The sequence below is a fragment of the Hypomesus transpacificus genome, chromosome 11 (assembly GCF_021917145.1).
Source record: "Hypomesus transpacificus isolate Combined female chromosome 11, fHypTra1, whole genome shotgun sequence".
Taxonomy (NCBI): domain Eukaryota; kingdom Metazoa; phylum Chordata; class Actinopteri; order Osmeriformes; family Osmeridae; genus Hypomesus; species Hypomesus transpacificus.
In genome coordinates this window covers 4,103,814-4,128,078 of record NC_061070.1, presented here as the reverse complement: position 1 = coordinate 4,128,078, position 24,265 = coordinate 4,103,814, and the positions used below count along the sequence as shown (strand labels likewise).

At 47.4% G+C, this 24,265-nt stretch overlaps 3 protein-coding genes across 5 annotated transcripts; 1 reads left to right on the top strand and 2 right to left on the bottom strand.

Annotated features, from left to right (window-relative positions):
* Nucleotides 1-675: 675 nt before the first annotated feature.
* On the top strand, nucleotides 676-5,815 carry LOC124474210 (sideroflexin-2-like). 3 transcript variants are annotated; one of them, XM_047030163.1, is made up of 13 exons: nucleotides 676-1,027; nucleotides 1,254-1,299; nucleotides 1,398-1,562; nucleotides 1,792-1,962; nucleotides 2,133-2,231; nucleotides 2,420-2,495; nucleotides 2,950-3,035; nucleotides 3,115-3,175; nucleotides 3,339-3,405; nucleotides 3,499-3,548; nucleotides 4,554-4,603; nucleotides 4,730-4,777; nucleotides 4,873-5,812. In XM_047030163.1, the coding sequence occupies exons 3-13, from the start codon at nucleotides 1,408-1,410 to the stop codon at nucleotides 4,970-4,972; spliced, it is 963 nt and encodes a 320-aa protein (XP_046886119.1). In that variant the 5' UTR covers nucleotides 676-1,027; nucleotides 1,254-1,299; nucleotides 1,398-1,407; the 3' UTR covers nucleotides 4,973-5,812. The 3 variants fall into 3 exon arrangements, with proteins under 3 accessions (XP_046886119.1, XP_046886120.1, XP_046886117.1); XM_047030164.1 differs by lacking the exon at nucleotides 1,254-1,299 and having other exon boundaries at nucleotides 4,873-5,815; XM_047030161.1 differs by lacking the exon at nucleotides 1,254-1,299 and having other exon boundaries at nucleotides 1,403-1,562.
* npm3 (nucleophosmin/nucleoplasmin, 3) lies at nucleotides 5,811-8,187 on the bottom strand. Its single transcript, XM_047030169.1, has 5 exons — nucleotides 8,017-8,187; nucleotides 7,662-7,747; nucleotides 7,386-7,505; nucleotides 7,110-7,203; nucleotides 5,811-6,792 (listed from the first exon to the last, which is right to left on the bottom strand). The coding sequence occupies exons 1-5, from the start codon at nucleotides 8,087-8,089 to the stop codon at nucleotides 6,692-6,694; spliced, it is 474 nt and encodes a 157-aa protein (XP_046886125.1). The 5' UTR covers nucleotides 8,090-8,187; the 3' UTR covers nucleotides 5,811-6,691.
* Nucleotides 8,188-8,925: 738 nt separating this feature from the next.
* On the bottom strand, nucleotides 8,926-24,245 carry oga (O-GlcNAcase). The gene is made up of 18 exons (XM_047030144.1): nucleotides 23,656-24,245; nucleotides 23,167-23,218; nucleotides 22,718-22,815; nucleotides 22,162-22,292; nucleotides 21,783-21,954; nucleotides 21,534-21,632; nucleotides 20,940-21,224; nucleotides 20,202-20,360; nucleotides 19,850-20,043; nucleotides 19,380-19,634; nucleotides 18,888-19,091; nucleotides 18,042-18,216; nucleotides 14,353-14,438; nucleotides 13,035-13,139; nucleotides 12,365-12,456; nucleotides 12,069-12,261; nucleotides 11,625-11,784; nucleotides 8,926-11,461 (listed from the first exon to the last, which is right to left on the bottom strand). Exons 1-18 carry the CDS (start codon nucleotides 23,822-23,824, stop codon nucleotides 11,325-11,327), a joined length of 2,766 nt encoding a protein of 921 aa, XP_046886100.1. The 5' UTR covers nucleotides 23,825-24,245; the 3' UTR covers nucleotides 8,926-11,324.
* Between the last annotated feature and the right edge of the window lie 20 nt (nucleotides 24,246-24,265).

The window sequence follows — 24,265 nt, the reverse complement described above, 5'->3', positions numbered from 1 at the left end:
ATTTATATGAAAGACCAGAAGTACAGATTAGTTTGGTAAAGGAACAAATCCCACTTTCCCAACTTCAGCAAACCAAGACCAGACTTGAGATCCGCCTCCTAAAAGGAGCTTCAAAAAGCGGGTCTCTCCACAACCAAAGACGAAATCTGAAAGTTATTTTATTTAGTTAATTATTTTAGCATTTTTCTCATTTTGAAACACATGTTCAAAATATTCCGTTTGTTTTTATTTGTTTGTGGGTCGGATGATGGCTCTGACAGTTTGGATTGATTTATGCTTCAAATCAAAACACTTAAAAGTGACCCCCATGCTGGCTATTTAACCTGTCCTGTCCTATATGTAGTCCCATTTATAAAGCTGGGAATCCGAATTTGGTAATTTTGAAAAGTTTGCATCTGGATCAGGGTGATCCAATCCAATGTTGCTTTGAAAAAACCAGCACAAAAGTAAAATTGATTACTTGATCCTGGATAACAAAACATGGGATTTCAAAATCCAAATAGATTCAGATTCAACTTTTTTTAACAACTGGGCTCGGTGTTTCTGAAATTCGTCCATAAACCTGTCACTCACTCACTCACTCAGTCATTCACTCACTCACTCACTCACTCATAGCAGATCGTCAAGTGAAGAAGTCAAGGAAGCATAAACAAGTATTCGAACGTAGCCCTTTAGTGACAAAAGAGGAAGTGGGGTGGTGGATTTAAAGAGACAGTGCAAACAACCCTTTGCACACTGTTTGCCGCTTTAGCTAACTAGCAAACAAATACTGCATTTTAATAAATACTGCAATATGCAATTGATTACATGTGCTGGTGGCCATTAATTGTAATTTTCGGTTGAAAGAGAGGATTGTGAAGAGAACAGAGGGACTGAGCTGCCCTCGAACCTCATTGGAAGACGTGCTGCCACGTGAACCCCTCCTTCGGTTTAGCTTCTATAGAATTTAAAAACACTTAAATTGAACTCAAACTACTTCCAGTATAATTTAGAGTTTGAGTTCCCACGCGTATTCTGACCTATCAAGGTATGTAGTTAATCGATCATATATTCTTTAGCGGCATACATATAAACACGTGTACCTACCTTGCTGTTTGCTAGAATAGTGTTATCCAGTGGGGTGAAACCCAGTGACATATGTAGCCTATATCAGCCCAGGACTGCCTTGCTGATAAACAAGCTAAATTGCTAGAGTTCGCTAGATCAGAAGTTACGTTTATAAACGTTTCGTTATTTCACATCTTTGATTGAAGATACAGGAAGCGTCAACGGTTTGCGCTTCACAGATTCGGATTGGTGGTCAGTACTTAAGGAGCCTGCGATGAGTTTGACACTAGTTTTTTGTTAGGATCATTTTGTATAATTTCAAAAACCCTGTGCTTCCTCTTTCCCGCTAGTGAAGCCAGGATGGACCAGAGTCGGTTTGACATCGACTCTCCCCGCTGGGACCAGAGCACCTTCATGGGCCGTTTGAAACACTTTTTCAACATCACAGACTTCCGCACGGCCCTGCTACCCGACTCCACTCTGGATCAGGCTCGAGAGCTGGTGGACAGCTGCAGGTGGATGTGGGGGGGGAGGAGGAAGGGAGTAAAGGGGAGTTGAGAAAGGGGAGAGAAGAAGTGAGGAGGTGAGGGAGGGAAGTTAAGGGGAGAGAAGAAGTGAGGGAGGGGAGATGAGAAAGGGGAGAGAAGTGAGGGAGGGGAAATTGAATTAATGTTTCCATTAACAAATGCTAAGAGGAATCCCACTAGAATGTGGTAGGTCATTGTGTGTGTGTGTGTGTGTCAGAGCGGGCAGCGTTCCTCCAGGCACCACCGAGGAGCAGCTGCTCTACGCCAAGAAGCTCTATGACTCCGCCTTTCACCCTGACACGGGCGACCGCATGAATCTGATTGGCCGAATGTCCTTCCAGGTTCCGGGGGGAATGGCAATCACAGGCTTCATGCTGCAGTTTTACAGGTGGGCCAGGGTTGTCGCAAACATCCACACAATCATATATTTATGTGAGTGCATTGCATTTCAGTGAATTATGGGATATGTGGAAGGTTGTATGAAACCGTGCTGGACTCAGAAACCATTTGCGGTTGTTGGTTAAATGTGTGTGTGTGCTCGTGTGTGTGCGGCTACAGATCAGTTCCGGCTGTAGTGTTCTGGCAGTGGGTGAACCAGTCTTTCAATGCCCTGGTCAACTACACCAACCGCAATGCCGCCTCACCCATCTCCAAAAAGTAAGCCATCAAACTGGGCCAGGTCCTGAACCATCAAACCCTGGGCAAATCATCTGACCTAATGTTAGCTTTGACAAATGAGGGGGACTATGAGGGGGAGAACCAGTAGAAAGAGGGTTCATCCTGTTTATGTCTCTAAAGAGTTCCGTCAGAGACAACTTTCTGTGTGTGTTTGTTTGTGTTGCCAGGCAGATTGGAGTGGCGTACATCACTGCCACTAGCACTGCTCTGGCCACAGCTGTGGGTCTGAACCTCTACACCAAGGTACCTTCTCCATCAGCAAACCAGTCTCAGACAAGTTGACTGTGGTATGCACACAAACACATTTCTTATCGGCCTTGAAACAATGGAATTTTAATCAATAGCCACTTTTATACAGCGATCCTGCAAAAGATAACCTGCCATTGTGCCGGCTTCGCTTGTTTACACTGAACCAAACAGCCGGCATAATGCCGTCACTTTGTGTGATGTTAGACGTCAGCGTCGTAGCATGTGTAGTCCCGCAATGCCGGCTCTTCCTTTTAAACAGACGTTGATTCGGCTCAGTGACTACCTGTTCGTCGTTGTGCCGGCTTATTGCCGGTACAACGACGACCCCACCATGCTGCGTCCGTACCTGTTTTTATAGAACTGCAAAGCAACATTCCCGGCTTTAACAGACTGTGTGTCTGGCCGCAAACTGTCTCACCATCATCTAACCCCTCCCCCCCACCTCCAGAGAGCCCCTCCCTTAGTCGCCCGCTGGGTGCCATTTGCAGCTGTGGCAGCAGCTAACTGTGTCAACATCCCCATGATGAGACAACAGTAAGTATAACTTGTGTGTGTGTGTTTGATTACACAGGCGTGTGTGTGGTACTGATCGTGTGTATGTGTGTGTCTACAGAGAGATTCTCAATGGCATTGCAGTCACAGATGAGAACGGCAACAAGCTCGGCCACTCTCGAGTGAGTACTGGGCCGATGGCATCGCATTCACACACAAGACTGCTCACTCACTCCCCCTCGCTTGCTCCCCTTCTCTCTCCTCTATTCCTCTCTTGCTCCTTCTCTATTTCTCTCCTCTTCGTCCCTCTCTCCCCTTCGCTCTTGCTCTCCTTCTCTTTCTCAGAAAGCCGCCATTAAGGGCATCACTCAGGTGGTGATCTCTCGCGTTACCATGGCAGCCCCGGGCATGAGTAAGAATGCGTTTGAATGCACTACATTTGTATTAATTCAAACAACCTCTCACAGCACTCTCTTCATACATCTGTTCTCCTTTTCCCCCACAGTCATTCTGCCAATTGTCATGCAGAGATTGGAGAAATACAAGTTCATGCAAGTAAGTGTGTGTGCTTGTGTGCAAGCGCAGCCATGTTTAATTGGTTAAACTCCTCCTCACCTGCCCCATAGAAAAAGTAGCTAGAGCCATGTTTATGAGGGTTGGTCAGCCAGGAGTGCCCTGAGTTCAAACCCTGTTGGGGGTAAGAGAGGGAGGGAAGTTGTGCTGACGAACAACCCAATGACTGACATGTGACGAGTGTGATCAAAAGACAGTGTGGTGGGTGAGAGGGAGACAGTCAAAGATAAAAGGGAGATATAAAGAAGGAAGATGTAGTTATTGTGCACTATGCTGTTGAAGAAGTCTCTTGTTCTACTCTATTGCTGTAAAGTACCAAGTCAACGAAGTCCATTGGCAAATACAAGTTCAAGGCAAAATCTAAGTATTTATTACAGATCTCTAAGGTGCAGGTGTCTGATACAATCAAGCTGAGCATCTCAGAAGAATGGACAATGAATACAGGAATGAAGGGCAGTTAAATAGTATCACAATATGGGAGAGGGGTGACAATCAACATAGCTTTGCAAGCACAGAAAGAAGACGCCTCATTCATGATGCTAGATAGCTTTTGTTTAGTCTTTAGATAGGGCTCCTAGATAGCCTCGACGTTCCTCCTATTTTCCTCATTCAAAGTTGCATGGCATTATACACTTTGGTAACATTGTGACTTCAGACCTATAATCTAGTGTTATAGACATTCCCTAGTCGCATCTTACAAATAAAGGACTTAAGACTATGCAGGCACAAGCAAGCTTTAGCAAACAGCATAATGACCATTTATCAATGCTACAAGCAACATAATTCATATATAGGCATATTTCTCTCCTGAGCATGACCACGGGTCATGTTCTCATGAGCTAATATAGCAGGGCATAGATCAAACATTGTTTATTATATTCAGAACATTCAAAACGGTATAACAGTTATAAAGTAATCACTAGTTGAAATCTTTAACCACGGATCAATTAACAATAATTAATGACAGACCTCTTCACTGTGTTCCAGAAAATCACATTTTTCCATGGGCCCCTGCAAGTGATGATGGTGGGAGTGTTGTAAGTCCAGGCTAACTTCTCTGCCTCATACAACTGTCATCAGCTGGAAGGAATCATCTGGGGAACAGCTCTCCTGCTGCTTTTTGTAACTCCTCCCCTCTAATCCTTGCTCCTCCCCTCTCCTAGCCTCGTCTTCATGGTACCAGCAGCCTGCTCCCTTTTTCCTCAGAGTTGGTAAGAAACCCAGACTCTAAATCCCAACAGACCTTGTGCTTTACCTGAAGTGGGACTTCAGTACTCATTAACAGTGTACGTGTTTTTTACTCCAGTTCCATTGCTGTGTCCAAGCTGGAGCCAGAGCTGAGGGAGTCCATTGTGGCTCAGTATAGAGATGGCATACATCATGTCTACTTCAACAAGGGGCTCTGAGTAAGAATGGTGGACAGAGCTGATCATCAGTCTGCCTGTAGTGGCTACCCTGCTAACAACCACCGTTGAAAACATATTTTGAACTCCTCCAAACCCAGGCTTTGTAATTGTATTGATAGAACTTTCTCCTTTTTATGTTTTTAAGCTATCAACTCATTAATCATGAATGTGACATTCAATCATGAGATTTCTTTGGTGTATGGTGTGAAGAGGTCATTTGATACTGAAAGAATAGTGACAGAACCGCATTCATTGCTTACAAGTTTACCTGGCAAGCCTTGTTTATCATTCAGTCCAGACTATGGCTGGGAGAAAACCCAACTGTAGTTCAAGGCAGATGTGTCTTTCCATAATGTTCAGGATAAGAACATGTCATCCAAATACAAACTTTTCCGAGCAGCTGCCCCCTAGTGGTCATGACTACCAGCAGCAGGCTTATTGTTACACCAGGTCATACCAAGTCCCCCCCGCCCCCCTCCATGGATTGTCCTCATTGTTTCACGTCACCCAGGAGGGGAGAGCAGAGGAATATGTATGGTTCCCTGGGGGTGAATTTGCACTGTTACAAGTGCATATACAGGCATAATACAAAATATACAAAGTTATGGGACTTCAGCATACATTAATACACATGGAAAGTTGTCAACTTGTCTCTGTGGGAAAGCATTGGGTATGTTAGTGATCAGAAGGCATTCTCACATTAAGATGCAATAGAAAAAGACTGAACTGCAGGGAGTCAGTGAAGCCATCAGTGCGCTTGTGGACTCCCTAGACAGCAATGCAAATACTACAGTGCAAATGGACATTCTGTTCCTAAGAAACCGAATAAACAAGTTTATACTCTTATCACAAGAATTCCACTTTATTTCAACAATTTGTAAACATACAAAAAAATAACACTTCAGAAAGACACATTTCATAGAACAGCATGACATGACACCATTCAAAATGGTATATTCATTTGGTAATCCATGGAACCTCCGTTCATTTTTTTGTTCCAAAGGAACTTAAATGGCTCTGGACGCAAATGTATATACAACCAATCAGAACAATGAAGCGCCATCATAGTTGGTTACCATGCCTCAACTACACTCTTCTGTATAGTCCCTTAAACCAACCCCATGTCAGGGAAACCGTTCTTACTGGCCCGAGCCGAATCTGGTCGGAGGGAAATCTGTTCGAATGGGAACCAGACTAATCTGCCAGTGAAAATAAAGCAGGGGCTGGCAGATTAGTCTGGCTCCCAGGCTAAAAAGAGGTTTCAATTGGCAAAGCATGCAAACAAATACAAATCATGTGTTCAAACTCTTAAACCTTTAAGGGTTTGAAGTCATTACACAGTCAACTGCTGGTGTTGTGTGTGAAAAAAATCACATTTTCTTTGAAGCTCAAGTTCCACACACACTTTTTTTGATCAATCCTATTCAAAATCCAGATTGTGTTAAGAAAGGAACGCAGCGTTTTGTAATAAAACCAAATTCATTCAGTCTCTAAGGGCAAACCCCCTCCAGCCATCTCCACCCTCACAAACAAAAGGTAGGTCAGCTCCACATGGCACCCCTCTCAACCACACCACGTTCAGCATGACCAACACCTATGGGTGTCATCTTAGAGCAGCAAAACGGAAGTCGATATAAAATGTATCTAATAGGATTAATAAACATCCCTTTAATTTTCTTTTAAAAAGTCCAAATGAAGCAGGCTCTGACAGGTTGTCTTCTACAACTTCTGCTTCTTCTTGGCCGGTTTGATGGGGACAATCTCCTCATCCATCTCCAGGTCCTCCTCATCGGACAGATCCGACCCAAGCTCGTCTGAGGCTACGGGACGAGAACAGATACTGGGGTTACAACGGACAAGGACCCTGAGGCAGCATCCATTGGAAGCCCAGGCGGTTGTCACAGTAACCGGACATTCCAAGCAGGGTAACCCAGTTTGTCTGACATCACACTCCCAGTAAGAATTGATTTCCTAGCATGTGGGAAGCTGTGAAAGTCTGACGTGAAGCTCAGATGAGTGTCACACTATCAGAAAAAAGTGATTATACTTTAAAGAAAGAAGTGTGTGTGTGGACTATCAATGAGTATAGCCATTCTTCCCTCATTGTGTACAGTACTGCGCATGTTAACAATCTCACCTATGAGGTGAAGCCCACTAACAGTCACAGGCCCTGTTCCAGATCTCAGACGGATGGTCACCGGAGCCTTCAGCTCGAACTCCCCCAGACTCACCTGAGAAACACAGCAGGGATGAGACAGAAACCCAGGCCACTGATTAGACACCACGGCAGAACTGGCATTAGGACTGTCTGACTAGACTGATATCTATTCGTCCTTCAAATTAGTCACCATCTCCTCCCTCAGGGAGGCAATGTTTTGTTTTGTAATGTAAACATTTTAAAAGACTAGTGTACCATAGGCAGGCAGTTGAGGTGGAGGTTTGCCACAGGCACAGAGATGGTCTTGCCTTTGTGGTTCATGGCCGTTACCTCAACCACGTTACTCTCCTCTTTTGCTCCCTCTCCAAGACATACCTAAAATACCCCCAGACAGAAAAAAACACGAATTTAGGCTACTGACCCACACGCGGAATGCAACGCTACGAGATTACAGAAGAGCGATTGATCCGAGTGCAGATAAATATCTGGTTCATAAAAACATTTAATCGGTAACCATATTAAATCTGCTACCGTTCGTAGTTCAAGAAAGTGCTCCAAATCCTCCTCTTCATCTCCTTGAAAGGTGTAGAATGGTACTTTGGAAGAAAGTTCACAGCCTAAGAAGATACGATGCCATTTTGTTACACGTGTTTGTCGTTCAATGTCCTTTTAAGAAGTCGCTTTAACTTGGCAAACTACAATTAACCTCATTACATGTATCTACAACGGAAACTAAATACAGACATCGCTAATTTGTTTAGGTATTTTTCAGGCTGGTGTCATTACTTCATAAACGTGCTATTGGCAGTGCCACAGCGATTCCCCACGTGTGCTAACCAAAAGTTTTTTTAAAATTAATATCACATTTCATAAGCCGCGATCTTACTGAAAACGTAGCTTTCCAGTTTGGATGGTCCCCCACTGCCACACTCCGAGGATTCGTCTTCTGCGTATGACATTGTTGTATTCGTAAATTCAGCTGCCGAGATCAAATCACTCCTTCACTTCAGTCTGAAATAAAACTCGTCGCAACGTTGACTACGTCATTAATCTGCGTCCTGAGGCCACGTTCCATACCATAACCTGCCTCCCTCTCCGTCTGGCCTCGTTTACTCCTAAGAGTGGGTGTGACCGAACCCTACTTTAAATGCGTAAACAATTTAAATATGAACATTTATGGTGCGGGCTGACATTTTTTCAACCCGCAATATATATATCACAATAGCACCCTCACCAGAATGTTGTAATCATGGTTTATTAATATGAATCATCTTCTTTTACATACAAATCTTACAGAAGTTGTAGTTACATGTGTATGAATCAAAATGCCCCTTCCCATCCGCAAAAGGTATAGTCAAGCATAATCAACTGTACAAATGACACCCCTTCCATCACAACTTCACAGTCACCAGAATGAAGAAGCCAATATGTCAATTAAGCACAAGCAATGCAGTAAACTGTCCAAGAGGATATGGTTACTATCTTTATCCTTAGTGGAGCAATAAAGAGGCCAGAGAATCTGGCCACAATGTCGAGATTGTATAACACATTGTTTTGCTCTCTATAGACATCCTATATCTACTTGTAATCCACTATGGATGATGTCTTTAGAAACCATAGTAATAATACAGAACACCAAGTTACAACAATTTTCAGACCAGGAAGGAGATGTTTGGAACCTCAAACAATTATCTTAGACCTGAAATGGTTCTTAATGGAACATCTGTAATCAGAACTGTCTTCTCATGTTACAAACTTTTTTTTTGGGGGGGGGGGGGGGGGGGGGGGGGGGGGGGGGGGGGGGTGTTACTGTAAAAACTGTAAAAAATAAAAACCGTTTGTGCTCTGAGTAACTCAAAAAGTGGAAGGCAAATTCAGGAATAAAAAAAACAAACATGGTTGAGTAAATGTATTGTATTTTTGTAAATAAATAAAAAATTATGGAGCACACAGGCATTGTGGCTTAGAGGTTGACAACCATACTTCTAATTCCCCCTATGTGGAGTAAAATGACTTTATTCTTTTAAACAAACTGTCATTGTGCATACCATGAGCATATAGGCAGACGTTCCACACCTCTCTATGAAGAGGTGACGATGAAAGCACTGGAGGATCAAACTGTTCTTTTTAGAATATGAAACAAAGCAAGCATTCCTTCGAGAATGTTACACCAAACAAGAGTTCCTTAGTGAAGCTTCAAAAAACACAGGAAACTAAACAGTGAACAAATTGAAAACAAAAAAACAGAAGAATGGACTACTCATTGGCACAGTCCTCATGTATGGAGGACTCTGGGCTACAGTATCAAATACATCACATTGTCAGGCAGCGACTGTACATAGAGGACACGGCAGGGCAGCCTCTCAGGTAACAAACAACAACATTCCTGTCATCATCAGCCTCGTCAAAGTGCTTTTTACTCTCTTCAAGATTTACAAAAAACAAACAAAGCAAAAGCGAGGAGAACACACGTTTTGAGTACAAAACATTGAACAATTAAGATACAAAAAGCCCCCTCCACACACCCCTGCAGGTCGGTGCCACTTTGGTGATAGGCGGACGTGACCTAAGCACAGAGGTATGTTGCTATACACCAGAATAAGGACATCTACTCACAAGTAACAGGTAGAAATAGAAATGTCCAGAACAGATAACCGTCTTTACTCAGCATGGTAAGGGAATGCTCTCTCTGTGTGCTGTTTATCTAGCTGGATTGTAGACATGCTGTATACTGGATCCAGCACAGGCACCCAGGGACCTTCTGGGGCTAGTAGCAGGACGTTCCCCTCATCCTTGGCCAAGAAAGGTCGGGAAGATGAGCTGGTAGGCTATGGTGGAGAGAAGCTAGTGTTGAAACTATGGAGATGGATCCGGGGAGGCTAATATTACTCAGTGTCTCTGGTTGAAGCTCAACCAAACCAAGGGATTCATTACCTGTGCATTAAGTTGGGATATCGGTTGCTGTTTTGATTTGCATGCTACAGTGTACTAAAGGCTGTCGAGGAGGTTGGACATTGAGACACTCTTCAGAGTAGGAGCAGACACAGAGCAGCCTTACCCCTAACTCCAGCTGACTGTCTGCAGTCAAACCTCCAGCTGACTGTCTGCAGTCAAACCTCCAGCTGACTGTCTGCAGTCAAACCTCCAGCTGACTGTCTGACAGACAAGAAAGAGTAACACCAGGCTCTCTAGTTACACACATGCAAGGCAATGAACCAAAAGGCAATATATGTCTAGTATATAAATATACAGTATATGTCAACTGAAAAGCAATACACAAAACAAATACACAAACAAAAAAAGCTGAGAACCGTGTAGATCCATGAACTAAGCTACTTCTATCCAGGTGGAGATGGACCCAGAGGCATGGTCCTCTGGTCGTCAGTCATCTCCACTAACACTTCCTTCTACAGGCGTGCGGATCTCCTGGAAAACCAAAGATGTTTGTTTTTGTTTTTACACCCCTCCCCCCACGGATGAACTGAAGGAACATCAGTGCCAGTAATCAAGTTCAGAAATGTCCTTCCTGCTGCTGTCCTGCAGTGTTGCACTATGGGTCTTCCCTCCCTCCCCACACAGCCCTGCGCCCCCAACTAGAGTGCTGCAGGGCTGGCTCCGATGTGAGAAGCTGGGGAACAGCAGTGTGTCAGGTAGGGGAGTGGTAAGCGCTCGTTGGAGACTATAGGCCGGCCTTTCTATCAATTTCTTGGTTCCCTGTGGTGTGGTGTAGATGGGCTGGTGGAGGGAGGGAAGGTGAAGGGGTTGAAGGCTAAAGGAGCCGGAGGAGCCTAGGCCAGCTCCTGCTACCTGGAGCCGCATGGGGGACTAGTCGCCTCCTGCTCCATTCTAACGCCCAATCGCGGAGGGAGACTGTCCTCCATATCGGCTCCAATCCCCAACACACAAATACACATACACGCAAAGACAGGACTTATTGACAGCCTGCTGCAGATGAACACCTGGGTTTCTGGACAGAGAGGAGCTCCAGAACATCTATGGACAGCACCTTGGGCCTTGAGAGATGACCAAGCTTCGAAAACCTGGCCACCCTCGGGCTGGCCCTGATGGTCATGTGGTAGAAAAACCCTTGTGGATGGTACGGGTGGCAGGCGAGCGCGCACCCTCCCCCCCCCTCCCTCCCCCTCTCGCCGTTTCTTTCTCTGTACACTCCATCAGTTCCACTAGGGGGCACTCTCAGAGGCTGCGACCCATGATGATCACGTCTTTTGGGAAGCCCTCCATCTTGGCCACCTCGAAGCAGCCCAGTTTACTATAGAAGTCCAGCATCCGCTTATCTGTCTGGCGCACCTCGCAGAACGCGCCGTGGGAGCCTGGGGAGGGAGATAGAGAAAGGAGGGACGGGGGGGAAGACAGCGCAAAGGGTGGAGATAGAGGAGTGGGAAAGAGAGAGAGAGTGGGAAGATCAGAACCCGTCCCTCCTTTTCAATGCCCTTAACGCCGGGCTGGTTTCCCCACGTCATGGACACCACCCACCATTGGCCTTGATTGACGAGAGCAGGCATCCCATCATGCTCTTGGCCACGCTGGGGTCAGTGACCTTGGCGTGGACGTCGACCTTGATGAGGGAGGGGAAGTTGGAGAGGAAGGTCTCCGGAAGGCCCTCCACTTCCTCATGGAAACTCAGCATCATCTTCTGCAGAGGAACGGAGATAAGATGAGGGAGGGATGGGTACACCTCAACGGTAGAGCAAATCAAGCTAATCAAAAGTCCGACTTTCAACACCCCCCTGTACATCGCTTTGGATAAAAGCATCTGCTAAATGAACACATTATGAAAACGGGAGGAGAGCTTGAAGCTATTTGGATGGTACGTTTTCTGCCTTTTCAGCAGATGTTTTTACCCCGGTAGAGGTACAAGGGGAGACTTGAAAGTGGGACCCCCAGCGAGGTGCTGAGGAACCAGGCCGGGCCTCCTACCTCGGCATCGGACAGGTCCTTCTGGCAGTCGGGCTTGTTGTACTTCTCCTGCATGGAGGGGATCCAGCTCATCTTGCACGTCTTGACGAAGGGCTTGACGTCCAGGGAGCCCAGGGCGTAGCCACAGATCCCCTCGTCATCCTCCAGGACAAAGCCGTAGTCTGGGCTGTGGGTCAGGAATCCTCCCACCAGCCTGCACGCACGCACACATCTTTGGTCAGACCGTACCATGGCAAGTGGAGCCTTCCATCCCTCAAGTTATCGGTGGAGAACCATACGTGTTCTCCAGGTCCTACCTGTCTCCTATGAGGTCTGGCTCCTGTTCGGAGAATGGAACCTCCTCTATCCCTTCCGAATACATCTCCTTGCAAATCTTATAGACCGCAGGCTGCAAAACACCCACACACACACACACAGTTACACAGGGGTGGGATGGGGTGCACTACATGCATGATTAACACTTTGAAACACGGCCGCGGGAACTAGGGGTGCTGAGGGTGATGCAGCACCCCCTGACAGCATGAGAATTTAAAATAATATGACTTTAAAATCCACCACCGCGGCACAGCCCCGCAGTATTGGACTGGCCATCAGGAGCACCGGGAGAAGAATAACAATGGAAAACCAGGCTAAGAAACGTAAGGGTGGGGCTGAAAAATTCAGATCACCTTCACTTGGCAAGGTTTTACCCATTGAAAAATTTCGCACGCACGCATTAAGTATCGAACTCCCAAACTAGCATCACATCAGACACAGAAAGTGAATGCATTAGCAGGGCGGATGTGGTGGCGTATACACGGGGGACGGTTCTGGTGGTCCGGTCTGGATCAAAGTCCAGGGCCTATTTTTACTCCCGGTCAGTCCCGCAACATTAAGCCCCCCCCTAATAAAATATGTTCCCACGGCTATGCTTTGAAACCCAATTACACACACACAGTTATCCAAAAGGTGTAATTTTCTCCTCACCTCATCCTTGGGATAGTAAGGCCTTATGGAATACATTTTGGAGGTCGGCATTGAAGGTGGAGGCTGGTAGAAAAGATCGTTTGCCCCTTCTATAGGCAACAATCTCTGTGGGTATCAAAACAGATGTGTTTAGGGGATCTGGGACTCTGATACAGAGTTGGCTGCCTATCATTTGCTGCAGCTGAATCACTGCCCCTCCACAATGAGCGAGGCCTCAACACGAGCCTTGCCTAGACGGACAACATGGACTCATTCAGAGGCTCATTCTGGAGGGACAGTGGAAGACCACAGTAAAGGACAAACTTGATGGCAACAATAGCTGAACTTTTCTATCACTACAAGAGCATTACTCCATAAAAAGCAATGCATATAATATTTTTTGGAAGAGAGAGAGAAAGAGAAAACAGAGCCTGAGGGTGTTGACTTGGTCTGAGGAGAGGGGTTACTGGCTAGAGGAGACGCTCCTTTTCCCATGTGTCTAAAGGCATCGCAAGTACTCGCTGTCGCTGCGCAGAGGGCCCTCCTGTTGAGAAAGGTTGTGATGCAGGCGCAGGGGAGAGACAGGCAAAACTCCAGGAACAAAACAACACTGGCAAGAGCTGCCCGAGGATAAACACGACCATACTACCTAGTCGTAAGTTGTTCGCTAAGACTACGTGCCATGCAGGCTCTTTGCTGTTTGCAAAGCCTGAGACGGCGCGCGACTAGAGCAGTTAAGTTGGAGTTTTTTTGTCGTGGAGTTTTTGTTGTTGAGTCTCGCGGGTGGCTTCGCTTGCGTTCTCGCTGGCGCTGCGATGCTTTAAAATGCGAGCGCGTGCAAAAAAAGGGGGGGGGAGAGGGAGAGGGGGGTAATTTGGGGGGGGCTGTGTTGTCCTGCAAAGAAATGAGATGTCATGGAAATAAAAACCCTAGCCATGCTCGCTAGCGGCCGCATGCGCCTGGGAAGAGCAGCATCTCCTTTGGGCAGTCGCTGAAAGAATTTCGAATTTAGAGATTGTTCAAAACAATGTAATGCCTGTTTGAGCAGAACAAGCTTTCGTTCCCCCATGAGGTCAATTTCTTCCAATTAAATAATTTCCCAAAAGCATAACAAACGCTCACCTCGAAGCCAAAGACGAGGGTGTCTGTTAAGAAGTAGAAGGAATGGGGTGAATCCACCATCCAAAGAATCCAAAAGTCTATCGTCAGATATCAGCTCCCCTTTCCCAGACCAAACCCTTGCATCTTTTCATATAAGCGTGCGCGCAACACTGAACACACATTCTAACATTCGATACAAACTCATTTTTTTCAGCTGTGAAGTCAGTATGAGGGATACCTGGAACTCTCCTGCTAGACCGCCCCTAAAGGCCCAGGCCTCTTGGTCTCCACTAAGGAACTGTGCTGAGGTCTGACTACGACACCCTGTTAGGAGCACAGCCAAGCGGACATCAGGTTACCATAGTGACAGGGCGCTCCAACGGAGATGGAGGGAATGGGGGAGCGGGTATATCGGCGTCCGTTATCATTATCCAAAGACAACAAATATTTATAAATGTTATTTCGTGTTTTGGTTCCATGTAAAGGATTTATAAAATACAAAAACAAAAATAAAAATTGTGGGGGGGGGGGGGGGGGGGGGGGGGGGTGTTGGCCTACTGGGGATCAAGCAACCAAAGCTTACTTCTGGAAGTGGAAATCCTTCGTGAAAAAAATGCATCATTTGAGGTCTAACTGAGAAGTCCTTCTTATTCATCTCCTCAGGTGGACACACCACAAACATCTCGGAGATCCCTGTAACTGGGCCCTTTAACGTTGCGTCAACTACTACTGGTCTAGTTTGTCATGCAGGAGAATGTGAATCCTCTCGGCACAAGCCCTTCTCTCTTTAAGTCTTTATAACGGCAGCGTGTGGCCTCGCAGTTTCACACAGGTCAATACGTGAGAGGGAAGTTCTAACTGGGCCTCTGAGATCAGCTCAACCTCAACACATTCCTTGAACCTAACATGGAGAAACCATTAAGAACGTTCCCTCGGTCCAGGGTCTGGGTGCCTCATTGGTCTGGTCTGTAAGCTTCAGCTGCCATCACCCCACTGTTCTCATCTCAGCTCCTCGTCTGAAGTCACATTCTCCTCCTATCTGCCTCGTCACATGACCGGGGAGCGGGCCTCATCCAACCAGGAAGGGAGATAGAGGAGAGAGGGAGAGACAGAGAGGAGAAAGAGGAGGGATAGCTCCTTCTAAGCGCCTAAGTTTGTGTCAGATAAGGTCTATTCTGAAGGCCAAGAGTCCTAGCAGAGAAGCTCTGCAGAGAGATGCTGAACTAGGGGGAAAGGAGGGGGAGCAGGTGCCAGAAGGTTTTCAGCACTCCTGAAACTCTATGCTGCCTGCCCTGTCAACTTCTGGAACATTTACAAAACAAGGGAAGTCTACACTTTACTTCTAAAGATGTCTGACCTATTTGTCATGCTCTGCGCACATGCAGCAAAAGGACAATAAAGCTTTCAAAAACTTGAACCTTGAAAGGGGTGGACATGACGTTTGGACTATACCTAGTGGCAAGCCACATCGCCATGTCATGTGACGAGACCAATGCAGTGCGCGGGGGTCAGGGCAGTAAACACCCTTGCTATGACCTCTGAACCTCACCCTGACCCTTAAGAGCACTTCCTGTGAGGAATGGGCACCAATCAGCGCACAGATGCACCCGCAGAGGGAGGGGCCTCATAGCTGGCTTTCACTTGTAAACCCCACGTGTTAATGCTCCAAGATTTCAGGAGCAGCCATGGCCACCAAATGAGCTTATTACTTCACTTTTGACCATTTACCTGCAAGCAGGCTCCATAAGGAGTCACAAAGACTCTCTGGTGTTGTGTTACCCAACCAATCAGAAGTGGTTTGAGGCCGACATTTGGGCCTGTGGTTCTAGTGGGTCTACGGGCCTAACGATACAGGGAACATGATGTGGGATGAAAGTGAGAGCCAGGGATGAGTCCGTTAACAGGTGCCTCTGGCGCTGGAGGGCCTTCTCTACAGGACAGCTGACGGAGACGAAACCACGTCAGAGAGAAGCTGTCAGAGAAAGAGATGTTGGCGTTAACATGTCTTAACACGGACACTAAAAACATCGCTGCGCAAAAATGTGACTTCATCCGGAGGGCTGCTTCATCCCTTTCCGTCTCAATCCCAATCAGAAGTTTGGGTTTTTTCCTTTTCCGCTATCGTAACGTTTTGTCGTTACGAGAATGGGGATCCTAGCCCTAACGTGACAAGGACTACATAGTGAGTACATTGGCCACTGGCGATCCAATAGCGGTAGAAAGTGTTGGGAGTGGATGCGTCCATCTGCACATGGCGAGGGGAGAAACAATAAAAGATATTCATTAATAACTGTTCTCAGTTCAACACCAGGGAGGAGGGGACTGAATGCCAGCTGCAGGGCATCAGGGGAGGACGAGGACCATGGGAAAGGAGACATTTCAATTTCCTGTGTGGACACATGGCCATCAACACACTCGAATGTGTCAGAACCACATTATTGTGTCAGTGGGACTGAAAACAAATCTACCGTCTTTTTGATCAATGGATTTTTGTCGTTTCTTTCCCCCTACAATCGTTAGCGTATGGTTGGGGCTTGTACAAAACGGGTCCATTTTGTCTGTGACTTTGGTGTGGAGGTGGAGCTGCCAGTGTGGGCTTGCTGCCTGCTGTGTGGTAGAGCTGTTTAGGGTCCTCAGCTTGTCCGTCTAGACAAGGACAGGACAGAAACCTGTGGATGAAACTGGGTTACGGGGAGAAGCCTACAGACCATGCTGGTGCTTCACACTCCATCAAGGCAGCCTCTCTGGGTCTGGTCTTCTAGCTGGATCAGGGCACACCTATCGCCTCCGTGTGTGTGTGTGTGTGTGTGTGGTTGTAAGAGAGACAGAGTGCTTCTGTGTGGTGGTGGTAGGGGGAAGACGGCGTGTGAGAAAGACTCTGTGTGCGTGTGTGTGTGTGTGAGACAGAATGTGTGTGTTCAGCTGAAGAATGCATGAGTGAGATCAGCGTTTACAGAAACAGGAGATGAGGTGCTACCCCAGCTCAGCTCTGATGCAGCTAGAAGGAACCTTCCAGGAGAGCTTCTAGATCTCTGATCGTCTATTCCAGAATGTTCCCTTCACAGGACTCCACAGTGGCGCTTCTACAGTTCCACAATACGTATCCCGAAGGTAAAAGTTCAGGCTTAGTCGTTTGCTATTGCACCAGAATGGTCTTACCTTCCCCAGTCAGTCACCTGTCTCTCCAAGCTCGCGTGCGCGCTAGGGCATGGAGGGGAGTGTGTGTGTGTTTACGCAGCAGTGATGTGACACACAGCAAGCAGCATTAACCCAGCTGAACGTCCTTCCACACAGAGGTCAGACCTCAGTCAACACAGCTAACTGGAGGGGGGGGATGGTAGCGATGCAATCAGCATTCAGTCAGTAGTAAACAAGTAAACAAATACACAAACAAATGGAAAAAAGAAGCATCACAGCGACTATACTATCATGACCTTGGCTAGTCATAGTGGTGCGACTAGGTCTAAAATGAAGGTTTTTCACGTCTGTTAAGCAGACAGTGAATGGCTTAGCGAGCTACATTTCTTCTTGCCACAGTAAATTCCTTGTTTGCGCAAACTTAAGTGGCAAATAAAGCTAATTCTGATCATCTTTTCTTTGTCTTTTCGCGAATCCACCCTCACTCCGCTATCCATCAGGCAGGGTCTTCAGTCACACTGTTCTAAAGCTGAATATGGTTGTGTGGATATCTCCATCTACCACGCAGGGAGATAAGACAGACTTAGGCCGTCCTGGTGGTGACCGGATCTAAGCTATCAGCCTGTGTTGTGTTCCTGCTACATAAGAGCTCTGAGCTCTCCTCTAGGTGTCTTCACCACCAGAGGTGACCATAGCTGTCTCTGTGTGGTCTCTCCGGTTGATATCTCTACTGCTGTGTGTGGGGGTGAGGAGGGGGGCTCCCTTGTCTGGTGATCCACAGCTGCGTACCTAGCCACTGGACGAAAGACTTGACCATGGAGACGATGCTCTTGATGTCCCAGATGTATGGGTACAGGTCGTACAGGATGGTGCGGTTGACAGAGTTGGACAGACGGGTGAACATCTGGTTCACGGAGCAGCACATCTCCTCAAACGTCTCGGCCCTGGTGCGCCACTCTGCCACCTGCAGGACAGGGCAGGAATGGAGAGGGAGGGAGGGGGTGGAGGAGAGCGAGAGAGACAAAGAGAGAGAGGGACAGACAAAGAGAAAGGGAGAGAGAGAGACTTAAAAAAAGCATCTAAAAATCGGGTTTCTCCCAACATCATACGAATAAAGATAGAACCCTGAGCTCTAATGAACTTGTGGTGAGAACCGTGTCCATTTAGCAGTGAGAACAAACACCACCACCCCATGGCAGCAAATGGTACTGCTTGTACCAACCCAATAGTGCTGCATATCCACCATTTTGTTAAGTTGGGAGTTCCCAGGATCACCACCAAACTTGACCGCATTTACAAGCTCGGAACTTCTTATATTTGTTAGGCCCTTCTCTCTCCCTGGGCCACTACTACCAAAGAGAGGGCTGTAACACTGTTATACCCACAGATCTATTATCATCACTCTCTCTAACTAGAAACTTCCATCCATCAGTCTCTCTATCCATTCATCACTATCCATCCTTCCCTATTACTCCTTCGGTACACTGCTCCATCTATCTAATTACATCCATCCTTCCCTCCCCCTACCTTCTGTCTTCTTGCCTATCTATCTATCCCTCCTTTCTCCCTCCCCTTACCATCTCTGTCTCCTTGTCTGTCTATCCCCACCCTCCTTCCATCCTCCCTTCCTCCTACCTTGTCCGGCTCCTCGCCCTTGCAGTTGACGCTGACGCTGTTGCTGTTGGCCCGGAGCCAGTTGAACTCCTTGAGCATGAGCATGGCCTTGGGCCCGTGCTCGTAGGGCAGGTAGAACATCTCAGCCAGCAGGCTGAGGTCCTCCAGGGACAGGGGCTCCACCATGAAGAGAACCTTCTCTCCCGGCCCAGGCACAAACACCTCCTGTGGGGGAGGAGAGGGGTGGGTCAGGGCGGCGCGGACTGGACTTAATCTAGCCCAGGCATTGTGTTTAAGAAGCATTGCACAGATCAGATGACACCAAACGATGCCTGGTAGCTGAGATGTTATTTTACACTGTGCCTGGTGAAACCACCACTCCGTGACTCTGACCACCGAAATACTTTTAGATCTGCTCCCTCTTCTTCTGCTGCACTGTTTGTATGCCGCTATGGATTTTAAAAAACTTCTGTGAAATGAAAAGTGAATAGAAAACAATCCTCCCGGCCCCACCTGTTTGAGCTGCTCATCGGTCTGCATGGGAGCCACGTCGCTGCCCGAGTCTTCCTGTAGGCACTCCTCCAGGGACTTGGCCTCGGCCAGGCTCTCCTTGTCTGTGTCCATGGGCCTCAGGTCCTCAGACATCTTCTCAGACAGCAGGGGGCTGGAGGTCTTGGCCTCGGAGTCGGCCTCTGCCCCGGCCTCTTCCTGTTTCTCCACGGCCATCTCCATGGGCTCCTCATCTGAGTCCTTCTTCTCGACCTCCACCTGGAGGAACGGAGGCCACATGTCTCTCAACTCAAACACAGAGCAGGTGCCCCTAGCGCTAGCACGAACCGTCGTCCCGAGACGAGGACGGTTCTGGACCTACAGGGTCAAAACACTGATCCGATTCTTTTTTTCTCTCCTTCAACGACTTTCATTGAGATTTAACGGTAAATCGTTTGATTATTTGTTGGATCGATGTCTACAGCAGCACCCACCTCCTCCACCTCCTCCGCCCGGGGCTTGGTCAAAGGGTGGGAGTGTGGGTCGGGGCAGAGCAAGGGGGCCACAGGGGACATTATGGGCTGCTGGAACACGGTGGTCACCGTGGTGGCGGAGCAGAGGGAGGGGGCGCCCATGGAGGTCACGTCGATGGCTGAGCTCTTGGCTCCGCTGTGAGGCACCTGGCGACCTGTGAGAAGCGCCACATAAGGAAATGACTTGACACGATCAACACATTGGCGTCATCATTAGCTCCTCTGTCTGAAACGTTAAGGACATGTTCCTAGGCTACAATGACCGAAGCTGAAGTGTCGGGTTAATTGTGCAGGGCGGTTAGCCAGGTCTTACTGTTGAACTGGTGAGGCACGCCGAACTCTCCCAGCCACTCGTTGAGGGCAAGCTTGAGGGCCAGCTGTGGGCTGTACAGCATGTCGGTCTCCAGCTCCTCGTCACTGCCCTCGTTCTCCAGCTTGATCTGGATGGACACGGTGCTGTCCTCTCCGTCAGCTGGACGAGAGGGGGGAGGCAGGGAGGACAGGAGAGAGGAGGATGGAGGGAGAGATGAGGAAAGAGAAGGAGGGAGGGAGGAAGGAAAGGAGATAAGAGGAGAAATTCGATGGAGGAGGGGAAGCGGGGAGTGAACGAGCGAGAGAGGGAGGGAGGGAGAGGCGAGGGAGGAGAATGTGAAAGTGACACACAAAGAGAGGGGTGTGTGTGACACAAAGAGATAATTATAGCAACATGTCAAATGATTGTTTTGATTTTGATCTATTTCCAAAGCTGACCCCTTACCACCTGCTAACCTCAGCTAACCCTGTCAGGTAGGTGGGACTGAGCTAACCAATTCAAAACAAACAGTCCTGCAGGACTTGAAATAGACAGCCGGCTCTTAACATCCCTCACACATGGATTAACAAGCATGTGTGACAGTTTGTGTAGCATACTGCTCCTGCAAACAGGAAGTGTACATCTCTGTTGAGCAGAGATTATGCCAATTTTAACATTTTAGGCTAAATAAATCTATGCTCAAGAAGCATATTGAACACTGAGGCACATTTCCCTTCAAGAGTCAGAGCCTAGACTTACTCATGACCACGTCCTTCCGCACGCCGTTCATGTTGGACTTGTACCAGGTGGCCAGTGTGTGGATGGCCACAAAGTTGGACTCAAACTCGCAGTTGGGGTTGGTGAGGACTCCCTTGAGCCTGGGGATGAGCTCCGTGGAGCGGCCCTTGTAGGGCCCCAGGAACAGCCTCTTCTGGTCGTAGTCGTTGGCGTGGATGTTGTCCCAGATCACGGGCGCCCGCCTCAGGATCTTCGACACCTCCTCGATGGACTCCACCGTGATGTCCTTCGACACCACCTTGGGTCCTGCCGAGAGAGGGAGGACATCAGAGGTTCAGGCACATCATGAGTGAAGGGACTCTCTCCTACTAGATATCTTTGGGAATAAAGTTTGTCGACCGGGCTTCAATAGTTCAATGCATAGGACTGCTTAATGTGATCGTGTTCAGGATTCCCGAATACAAGAACTAGACCGGGGTGTGGTTGACTCTGAATTCAGGGTTACCTCCGCTCAAAGGGAAACACGTGGTCTAAGGTGTAGATGTGTTGTCGCATGATCGAGAGGCTGTGTGGAGGTATGGGAACCTCCCATAGCAGGGCCTGGAGCCCACCCACCTGTCCAGAGCACCTCTATCCCTGGGAGGAGCTTCTCTCCCACGGTGTGGAGGTAGGGCGACTGAGAGACGTTAGGGTAGCAGAAGGTTCCACAGTACTCTGGTTAGGACGGACAAACGGACAAGCACAACACACCAGAGAAATCAACTCACGGCTATGCAACACCAGACTTGGAAACAATTAGCGTCTATCGTGCATTTTGTGTGTGTGTGTGTGTGGGGTCGGGCAAAAGGGGGTTGGGTTAGTTACCTGTGGGGCAGAAGAGAAAGGTCTCTGGCTCAGAAAGGTACTGGAAGATCTCGTTGGTGAGCGACACCTGAGCATGTGCAAAGGAGCTGAACACTTCCTTGTCGGCTGGGCACATGTTATGGTCGATGTCGTCAAACAGTAAGGCGAAGGACTTGCAGCCAAAATGAGAGACCTGCGGGGAGGAGACGGCCATTGGTGGTGTCAGATATAAAGCCCTGTCATGTGGTAATCTGGACACAGATTAAGGACTCATCTAGAATAATCTGAGATGAATGTTTCATGGAGAATCTCTACTGATGGACCAGCCTTAAGCCGTGTGGCATGAACAAAGCCTGTGTCTCTGCTACTCAGCTAGAGGTGACATAATAAGCAGTCTTACCTGATCCAGCTTTCTCTTCAGCGTGGAAACCTCCTTCAGGTTGGAGAAGGTGATGTCTAAACCGGGCGAGATGGCGTATATGAACTCTATCCCATACTCCTTAGCGGCACTGATCAGGGTCATGAGTTGTTCTGGGAGATGAGGGAGGAGAGAAAAAGGGAGGGGTTGAAGGAAAGAGAGAAACATAAAGGGGGTACATTTGGAGGAGGCACGTACGTAGTATTGCACACTAATGAATACGCTTTGTGGGGAACACTTTGAACACACATTAATACATGGTAGGGAATGTGACCTAGAAGGGCCTTGTGACCGACCTTGTGAGAAATAGCTGTATCACCAGGACATCCAATAGCTTAAATAGTTGTTAGGATAGATTTAACATAGCGGTTTGAATACCAACCTGCGTACCAGACACTCTCTCCAGTTCAGTTAAGAACTGGCCAGACGGATAAAGGATTTGACTAATGCAGATTCAAACTGACTGAAAAGGCAATCCTGAACATAAGGGATGGGGAGGGGAGCATATGGGAAGTATAATGGAAGTAGTGTCTCTCACCTGCTTCTTCTACGGAGTACATCTCCCTCCAGAACATTCTGTGTTTGTAGTCGTCTTTAGGGGCATAGAGGTAGGTGTTCAGACCCCATTTCTGTTGCCTGGGGACACAGCATGTGCTATGGTTAGAACAGGAAGGCCAAGGCTGGCTAGCATATGATCCAGTGATGTAGTCTACTTGATACAAGGGCACAAACCTTATGTCCACTATAAAATAAGCAGTTATGCATGGGTGGAGGGACGGTATGGGGAAGGTTGGAACTTCATGCTAGCCTACACCACTGATGTCATCTATTATACTGTGCAAGAACAGCATTCCAATCTAATTAAATATTGATGATGAAAGATGGGGGTCCCACCCAGATGGCATAATTGGGGGAAATACATTAGTTTCATTTAACAGATTAGTTAAATGACAGAGACAGATGTGGAGAACTGACACGTTGAATTACCTTCTAAACAGCTCTTTTCTTTGTTCCATTGTCCATGGACGACCATAGAAACCTGTTTCAGACAAAAAACGGAGACAAATGTGTTCAGATTTTCAATGCTGCAAATTTTAGGCGCTTGAGGCAACCCCTTAGCTCGGTTTACAATTCACTGCACCCCTTTTCCCCTGGGGTAAGGGTGACTGTCTGCTGTTCCTCTCTGCGACGATGGTTGTTGCACTCGGCAACAAACCCTACTATTATAACAAAATTAATTTAATCATGTAATATGACATAATTCCATCTGCAGACCACACAGGGCCTTAGTGAATACATTATGTTAGGTAATAGCGCACGACTTAATTCGATAATATTTTGTTTTTATTATTTTAATAGCTGTAAAATGGTCATACGACCATCCTGGCGTAAACATTATTGACAATGGTTGACAATGTCGGGTAGCAAAACGACATCATTGACTGAATTACATTAATTATTTGCAAGATGCATCACCTTCCACCACTCCACTGATGAATTTTCTTTGACCAGTCAGCTCAACTCGAGCATTGCTCGGCTCTTCGACAGGTCCGGGAGCTTCGGCACAAGCATCGTTAGGGACGGGACTTGGATTTGGCTCGCCCTCGACCTGACTCGGCTCCAACTTCTTGTCTTTCTGAACCATTTTCTAATGAAATCCTAGAGCTGCTAGCAATACTATTGGATACAGCTGGTGATGGAGACCAAAACGATTCTTACAAGAAAATCCTGACCCGATACCCAAGTTAGGGGGTTAGTGGACCATCTGGTCGAGCTGCAAGAAGGAGGTGAATTGTAGCTCGTTTGATAACCCTGGCTGCCGAAGCTAGTAACAGCTACAGCTAGCAAATGTTATCGACAGAATTCCCAAAAAATGCTCAGCGTCTCGATTCTAATAAATATCAAGCAATATGCTACATAATTTCCGTTGACGCACTCATACACAAAATAAGAACAATATTCAGTTTTTCGGTAGATGTTAATTTGTCTTCCCGTTCTATTTGCCGTAGTTTTCTTTCAGCTTCTTCCTGTTTACACCTACTGCGCATGCCCATGAAACTAGATTCAACCAGTAACAACCGGATTT

What these genes read in the sequence shown, in the direction of transcription:
- LOC124474210 (XM_047030164.1), top strand. Translation starts at nt 1,408, where the DNA reads ATGGACCAGAGTCGGTTTGACATCGACTCTCCCCGCTGGGACCAGAGC. An exon ending in GTCTGAACCTCTACACCAAG is followed by an intron (nt 2,496 to 2,949) that starts GTACCTTCTCCA and finishes CCCCACCTCCAG; the next exon opens with AGAGCCCCTCCCTTAGTCGC. An exon ending in TCCCTTTTTCCTCAGAGTTG is followed by an intron (nt 4,778 to 4,872) that starts GTAAGAAACCCA and finishes TTTTTACTCCAG; the next exon opens with TTCCATTGCTGTGTCCAAGC.
- npm3 (XM_047030169.1), bottom strand. Translation starts at nt 8,089, where the DNA reads ATGTCATACGCAGAAGACGAATCCTCGGAGTGTGGCAGTGGGGGACCA. An exon ending in ACTTTCTTGAACTACGAACG is followed by an intron (nt 7,506 to 7,661) that starts GTAGCAGATTTA and finishes GGGGTATTTTAG; the next exon opens with GTATGTCTTGGAGAGGGAGC. An exon ending in ACCTCAACTGCCTGCCTATG is followed by an intron (nt 7,204 to 7,385) that starts GTACACTAGTCT and finishes TGTGTTTCTCAG; the next exon opens with GTGAGTCTGGGGGAGTTCGA.
- oga (XM_047030144.1), bottom strand. Translation starts at nt 23,824, where the DNA reads ATGGTTCAGAAAGACAAGAAGTTGGAGCCGAGTCAGGTCGAGGGCGAG. An exon ending in GCGGAAGGACGTGGTCATGA is followed by an intron (nt 20,361 to 20,939) that starts GTAAGTCTAGGC and finishes CCTCTCGTCCAG; the next exon opens with CTGACGGAGAGGACAGCACC. An exon ending in CTTACTATCCCAAGGATGAG is followed by an intron (nt 12,457 to 13,034) that starts GTGAGGAGAAAA and finishes GGTGTTTTGCAG; the next exon opens with CCTGCGGTCTATAAGATTTG.